Raw genomic sequence first — 8,251 nt, forward strand, 5'->3', positions numbered from 1 at the left:
TCAAGTTGAAAATCTCTCATCATGGAGCAAAGAGTGATAATAGATATCAAGTTGCCCATTAAATTGCGCCCTTCCTGAATCACCAACATCGTTTTTGTATATCTCGCTTAGCTTTAACAACTTTGCTTTATCACAACTTCAAAATAATGTTGATTAGTATTATTGGTCATATGCTTGCGTGGGGTAACATAATATTCTGACATGTCCACAATTCCAATATCATGCTTTTCACAAAAAGCACATACCTTCTTACAAATTCATGGAAACTCATATTTCTAAAAACTAGCAATGATTTCTTTCTCCCTTTTACTAATGAAGCCGCTTCTAAAATATTTTGATCTTTTTTTAAGATGCTTTGACACGGTATCTGTGAGACATAGAATTTCCAACATCAAGTGTAAAAGAAACACGAAATCAAGTGTCTTGAAATATGACAAACTACCCTTTGCTTGATTATGGTTAGATAAGGTAGACCCATCCTATCATACATCATACATACTTATAAAAGAAGCATTTTTCCTTGATTCTTATGCATTTGAAACCCCCTAATTTGATTTCCTTGATTATTATGCATTTGAAACCTCCTAATTTAATTAATACCACTCAAAAGACTTTTTAATAATAATTATTAATTGGTTCTTTAATGTAAAAATAATATGAACAACATCAAACATAACAAGACCAAGTATAAATACGATGAATAATAGGAACATCTTTGTTATATTTTGCAAGGATTAAGGACCTTTAAAGAAGGAAAAAAGACTTTTATGTGTGTATTGCTTTTCATACAAATTTCAATATATATATATATATATATATATATATATATATATATATATATATATATATATATATATATATATTTGTTTGTTTTTACCAACTGTTCAATGTGTGGTTGCTTCTGGTATGTCACATGTTATATTCGGAGTAAAAACTTTTGCATAAAGATGCACTTAATTCCATTCAGTACAGGTACTAAATTAATTTTTGACTCACGCACACACAAACAAATCTTGCTGAGCATTTTAAATTATTTGAATAGATTCGGTTTTCATCATCATTCCTTCAACAATGGAAATTATCTCTACCTTCACTATTTGACACTTCCATATGTATCCATGCGTGTAAGAACTTCTATTTTTCTTAGGATTTTTTTTGTTAAAACCATTTTAATATCTAAGAATATAAAAAAAGATGGAAAACAGTGAAATATTCATCCTTGGCATCAGAAGGTGGATTTATTGAATCCTAGAAGATATTGAAAAACATGAAGTCATATTAGCAAATGTATTGCTACATATAAATTGTTTTACATGTCAATTGGTCCTAGTTTCCACTAAAGTCATGATTTCCTATTTGATCCTATAAAATATCACATGTGAATGTCACTTTGTGCATTTGCAGTAGCGTAATCGGGATTGAATCCGAGAAGTAGAGTTATGTGGTGATAAACAAACATAGATTTCATAGTATTTGTTGGATGTTTTGGCTTTGATAGAAAAGAACCCATCAAATACAAAAAGAAAAAAAAAAACCAACAACATTAATATATTTCTAAAAATGAAAACGTTGTATTTTGAATAACATGAAACAGTAGGGTAAAATATGAAAGGTATTATGATATAAATATCAATAACATATATTAATATTTATTTGTCAAAATTTTAAGTACGTAATTTTACGTTGCGCAACGCGCGGCTATTCACCTAGTTTGACATATTTAAGTGTCGCAACAACTTCTGCAAAAAAAAAAAAATCAAAAAACTTACAATTGTTTTAAAATGTGAACCTCATCTAGTATCTCCAGCTCAAACATGAGAAATCTCTTGATTCAACTCTCTTCCTGGTTTAGTTTCACCGAACACCGTTCCTAACTCCATAATCTCCATTCCGGCCACCGCTTCACCAAGACCCACATTCACCATTTCACCACCATGACCACCAAAACCACCACCCACCCTTATTTCCTCAAAACATCCAACCACCTTACCCTACAGTCCTACTTCATAAACCCATAGCAATTGACCTTCAAACAAGCCTTCACAACTTTCTAATTCCACTCTTCATTCACTTACCTTCATTAACTTTTTCTCTCCTCTTCATCCCCTACATCACCCACACAAACATCACTACCCAACATCACCTTCAATCACCAAAGACCTCCCATATTCCTCCATTATCATCATCCCTAATAGCTGCAAGCCGCAACAACTTCTATAAAAAAATCAAAAAACTTACAATTGTTTTAAAATGTGAACCTCAACTAGTATCTCCAGCTCAAACAAGAGAAATCTATTGATTCAACCCTATTCCTGGTTCAGTTTCACCGATACCGATTTCAGTTGTCACTCTTTCTTTTTACATCTCTCATATCGTATATTTTCTCTTACAAGACCCACAAACGATAGTAACGACCAAATCTAGTTGTTCAAAGAATTCATCAACATCATCATGTTTCTCTGCAACCGCCACAATCACTAATTGAAGTTGGTGTGCAAAACAATGTATATAATGTGCATAATTGTTTCCATTTAAAATCAAAGATTTCAAACCATTGAATGCACCACTCATATTACTTGCTCCATCATAACCTTGCCCCTCACCTATATATTTTTAAAAAATTAATAAAAAAAACTATAAGAAATAAAAATAAAACTAATATCGTATTAAATTTTAAAGGAATAAATATTTTATGATTTCTCACCTAAGCCATACTCAAGTTATTGTTGGAAAATACGATATCAATAACGGCTTTAAGAGTAAAAGAAGATGTATCCAACATGTGGACAACTCTAATAAATCTTTCCATTACAATCCCAAGTCTATCAACATGTCTCGAAACTATAGCCATTTGTTCTTTTTTTGCAAACATTACTAGACTCATCAACAAAAATAGCAAACACATCTTTACCAATTTCATCATAAATAAACTTGATTATCTCTTTTGAAAAGCAATCGACAACATCTTTTTAAATCGTGGGAGAAGTCAAATTTTCATTTTTTGGAGCATTTTCTAAAGTAACTTTAAAAATCTTCTCATTATGTTCTCTAATCAAATATAAGACTTCAATGAAAAGTCCTTTATTATTAGACTTTTCTTTCTCATCATGCCCGCGAAATGGTAATGCATTTTTCAATAAAAATCGACAACTACGTATTGTAGCACGTAATCAAATTTCATAAATACTTTTCTCAAGTTCCGTTTTCTTATGCAAGACTTCACCAATTAGATTGGTTTTTTCTTAATAGCAAATCACACTTTTTTTGGGCCTTATGGTGATAACTTTGAATATTACCCATATGTTTCCGGAATGAGCCTTTTTTACTCCAATTGTCAAAGCCTTCGGTTATAAATACATCTATTCCACCTTGTTCCCCAACCATATCTCCAAACATGCAGCAACAAAAACAATATTCCTTCTTATTTTTTATGCTATACTCTAACCATGGAAAATCAGTAATCCATTGCACAACAAAACGTCTTGGCTTATTACAAAATAATGTAAATTCAAAACTATGCCCCTTTGGCTGACAAGACCCTTTAATAAAACATGTCCTCTTTACTTCATCCGTTTGATTAGGATTATAAGATGTAATCATTGGCCTATCCCCCAAGTCCGAAGGAAAATCATTCAAATCAAAAGATTGTATCACTTTTGGTTTTGGCATTGGTTGATTAGTTTCTGGAACTTGAGTAGGTTTATTAGATTGTGTTTCTTGTGGTATTGGCATTGGTTGATTAGTTTGTGGAACTTGATTACTTTCATTAGCCCTATTTTTTTTGGAAGTACCTTCATTATTGTTGTCTTGAACATCTAAATGTCTTTTGAAAAGACTTTTAATAGCAACCTACAAACAAAATTTATGAACTATAAGCTTGATTTCAAGTTTCAACAACAATCAACAAATAACAACCTACAATCAAATTATCAATTATCAAGATATATCAACTATAATCTTGTGTAACGTCCATGTTTATAGGCTAATCATTAATATGATGATGTAATAGTCTAGGTCAACCATTGTAACGTATTTTAAGGAAATAAAGATGAATTACTTGAATATATGTCAATCATGTGATTTTGTATGATTATATACTTGTTTGTAAAGATATAATAAAAATAAGCGTCAAAAATAAAACATTAGATAAGCATGATATCCATGAAGAGAGTTGTAGTGGTCGTGACAATGATTTCAGAGATATAAAGAATGCTGAAATCCGAGTTATAACGAAGAAGTTATGACCCGTCAAAGTTTCGCGACAGATGCGACACGACATTGCGTGACGTAAAAAGTGAGTTTACAAAAAATTGATTTTTAGCCTTAGCGATCTAAATGAAAGTCGTAGTATACGTTAAAACAAGAGTGTGCATAACAAGAACGTCCAAATCTAACTTCGTGGGAGGAAGTTATGAATTTTCTAAAATTTGACATAGCTGTGTGCAGCCCGGAGTTCGAATCATAGATCAAGCGATTTTTAGCCAACACAACCTAAACTAGAATCGAAGATATCATCAATAGTAGTTCAACCAGATAAAGACAAACAAAAACAGACGTCATATAAAGAAGTTACAAAATTTTAGCAGACTTTTCCTGTCCCGACATGTTAAAAATATAAATTTAAAAATAAAGTCAAAATTATCCGACGGAGTCTAAACAAAAGTAGTAGAATACGATCTTACCTACGTATGGATATAAAGAACGTCGAAAACGGAGCTCGTATGCGAAAGTAAAGAGTTTTGAAGTAACAGGTACGCATTTCAAGGCTATCCGAAGAGAACGCCCCGCGTGCGACGAACTATGCACTACGTACGAGGCCCATACTCCCCGCGGTCTCTTTCCTTCTGCGGTCCCAAAGTAGCCATGATGAACCACCGAAGATCGAACACGTGCCCCTTACGCCCTGCTTACTGCGAGGCCTCTCGGCTATAAATAGAATCCAAAGCCAACCACTTTTCTCACACATTTTACACCTTTCTCTCTCTACTCTCTCTCTCTCTCTCTCTCTAGCCACCTAAACCACCCCGAAACCTAGGGATCCTCCCTAGCACTAGAAGAAATCCCCGGAGCGCCCGAAGGATCCGTGAAAAAGAGTTTTTTGTTTTAGAAACTCTGCCCCCACAGAGCCCGGTTTTTAAGCAAACCTCCTGGTTTCATCAAAGAAGATTATTTTAAGGAGCGAAGTGTTGCCCGAATCACCACCTTATCAAGTGAGCGTGTAGTCACTTTCATCTGACACATAGATATGAAGTATTTTATATAAATTATGTGCTATGTGTATATATATCATCTGTTTACCTGAGATGTATGTTGGATGAAAGATTTAAATTTTGTTTTTCATACCTGGACTGTACATGTATTTTATATCTACAAATATGTTGGGTAAACATGGGTAGATCAAATAGTTGATGTGTGATGAAATAAATTGATGAGAGGCCTCGACGTTGACAATTTTCCAGTTATCTAGCGGAGTATAGATGGCGACCACAGACTTTTCTAGACAGTCCAGTGGAACGCTAGCAGACTTGCAACATGTAGGTGTTTGTGAACGATGTGTTCACTGGTGTACTCCATCCCCTTCATGGTTTCCTTACAGACATTTTTGGCCAAAGAATCCCCTAAGCAGTAGAGTCCACCCCGATGATGATCCTTAGGCTAGGTCTCACTTATTAGACGCTTTAGGGACGTAAAGTGAGTATAATGGGAATGAGTATTTAGGGTTTGTTTGGTTTGATGAAATTAATAAACTTATTTATTGGGGGTTGAAAACCCTATATGCTCACCAGGCTCCCAATTCTAACCCACTCAGCTTCTTGTATTACAGGTAGTGGCAAGAGCATAGTTAGATGATCTGACGAGAGATTATGGATTTATAGGCCAGTAGAAAATATATAGAATGTTGTTAAGGCCTATATTGTATTTAAGGACAAATTTGTCTTATGGCTTATGATGTTTTGTTTATGCTTTTGATCTATATTAACAATGACATCCCAAATTTTGTAATATAATGAAAATACATATTTTTAAGAAATGCTTTGATAAATTTTATCATATGTTGTTCTGGGAACAAATTCCGCAACAGTTTTCTTTAAAAGAATACTCTGATTTTTATTATAAAGCATAAATGAAATTGGTCTTTTCTGGCGGTGAAATTGGGGATGTCACATCTTGATTCCAAGTTTCAACAACAAATGAACGAATAGCAATCTACAATAAAACTATATATCAACTATAACTTGATTTCAAGTTTCAACAACAAATAATCATTAAGTATTAACCCTAAGTACCTATGTTTCACCCAATTATATACAATAGATTGAACATCATCTGTGACTTTTGTCGGAGATGTGCGAATTCCTTTAAACAACATTTCACAATGGGCCTTCCAAATTAGCCATAAAGTACCATAGCATACATTGGTCATATATCTCCTTCTTTTTATGCAGTTACTCCATTTACATGCATATATGATAAGATCACAAATATTTGCAAATTCCAGAGTTTGGATCTTGCACTACTTGAAAATCCAGTTCCATACGTCAATCGAGAAGGAACAATTTAAGAGGATGTGTTCCACCTCCTCATTTCCATATGAGCATAGACAACAACTCCTGGATGAAATATTTTCCCCCTCCTTATAAGCGTGCATGTTGTAGGGATATGCCCAATGTTTGCTCTCCATATGAAGCACAAGACTTTGATTGGGACTTCATGTATCCAATATATTAGTGCTTCGCCATCCACTGGTGTTACATGGTCTATTTTCTTCCTCAATATCTCCACATGATATTTTCCATTGTCTGACATTGTAAATAACCACTGATCTAGCGTTGATGATGGTTGAAACATGTTTAATTTATCAGTAAGCTCATTCACTCCTCTTATTAGTTCCTCCGTTGTCAATGGAAACCGCCATTTGTCACCATACCCTATATGTGCGAGTATAGAGACTGAAGGGTGTTGAACATTCTAACACTCCTAAGGTGTACATGCAACCCTAAATACCTTGGATCTATATTTTCTCTATTATACATGAAAATATCAATCTTCCAAGTTATTGTTCTAACTAGCATAATATGAAGTACATAAATTCTAGTAGAATTACATACCTCTTTGTTGTAGCTTGATTCCATGGAGCTTAAGAGCCTAGTGCATCAAATGTGACACCTCAAATAGTTCACACAACATCACCAACTTGGAATAACTTGAGAGAAAAGGTTCCTATGCTCAAATCGGCTAGCCCTCATGTGTACACACACTAGTGCCAATTTCTTGAGCCATAGGGTTCTTATATATTGTGGCTATTAAGGTTATACCATGTAACTCATGTATTTTCATATTCTTTATGCTCCATGGGTTAAAACCTCCATGGAGTATCCAAGGGTTACTCCATGGGTTTATCCCAACATGAAGAACTATGGATCATAAGCCCACATATATATGAATGATTGATTTACACAATCAATCCCTATATATTTAATTAGAATCCTTTTGATCACAAAGTTAATTCCAAATTAATTCTTGATCAATACTAATTAAATATATGATTTCATATTAATATATTAGAACTTATAATATATTAACAAACCATTAATATCCTATTCTCACAAAAGTCTATCCAAATTATTCCGATGCCATGCAACCCAAATGGACAATGCCAAGTCGGGTCGAATACATACCAATAATAATTTGGGCTTAGACATCTAATCCAACAGTCGAGATATTCCCAATTGACTAAATCGAAGTCTTTATTAAAGTCAACTTTGAAAAGTAGAACTTTCTTTTTCATTGATTTTTCCCATGAGCGTATCTTGTTAATGATCAAGGGGCCATCCAATATATTTCTCCCTTCCACGTATGCGGATTGTACCTCGTTAATGTTCATACCAATCACCTTTTTTAGCCTGATTGTGAGCATCTTTGTCACTATTTTATATAAGCATCCAATGAGACTAATAGGTTGGTAGTCTTCAAGCTTAAGTAGGTCTTTAATTTTTGGGACCAAAGTGATGAATGAGGAGTTACATCCTCGTTCCAGTCTTCCATATTTCTCGAAGTGTTGTACACATCATATAACATCATCATGTATTGTGTCCCAATATTTCTTAATGAATTTGAACATGAACCCATCCGACCCCCGATGCCTTTTCATTCCCACATGTCCATACTACCTCTTTTATTTCATATGTTATAAAGGGATACTCTAATCTCATACTGTTGGAAGAGTCTAGACACTGAAAGTTAGGACTGT

General features: G+C 33.9%; 1 protein-coding gene across 1 annotated transcript; it reads right to left on the reverse strand.

Annotated features, from left to right (window-relative positions):
• Window positions 1-2,851, reverse strand: LOC145009419 (uncharacterized). Its single transcript, XM_078968116.1, has 6 exons — window positions 2,716-2,851; window positions 2,404-2,603; window positions 2,161-2,214; window positions 1,815-1,991; window positions 246-367; window positions 1-136 (listed from the first exon to the last, which is right to left on the reverse strand). Exons 1-6 carry the CDS (start codon window positions 2,849-2,851, stop codon window positions 1-3), a joined length of 825 nt encoding a protein of 274 aa, XP_078824242.1.
• Between the last annotated feature and the right edge of the window lie 5,400 nt (window positions 2,852-8,251).

This window comes from Lactuca saligna, chromosome 8 (assembly GCF_052625555.1).
Source record: "Lactuca saligna cultivar CGN05327 chromosome 8, ASM5262555v1, whole genome shotgun sequence".
In the NCBI taxonomy this organism is placed as follows: Eukaryota; Viridiplantae; Streptophyta; class Magnoliopsida; order Asterales; family Asteraceae; genus Lactuca; species Lactuca saligna.

Coding starts and splice junctions, on each gene's coding strand:
- LOC145009419 (XM_078968116.1), bottom strand. CDS start 2,851: ATGGCTATAGTTTCGAGACATGTTGATAGACTTGGGATTGTAATGGAA. Junction 368..1,814: donor TGAATCAAGAGATTTCTCAT/GTTTGAGCTGGA, acceptor TATGTCTCACAG/ATACCGTGTCAAAGCATCTT. Junction 137..245: donor TTCCATGAATTTGTAAGAAG/GTATGTGCTTTT, acceptor ATTATTTTGAAG/TTGTGATAAAGCAAAGTTGT.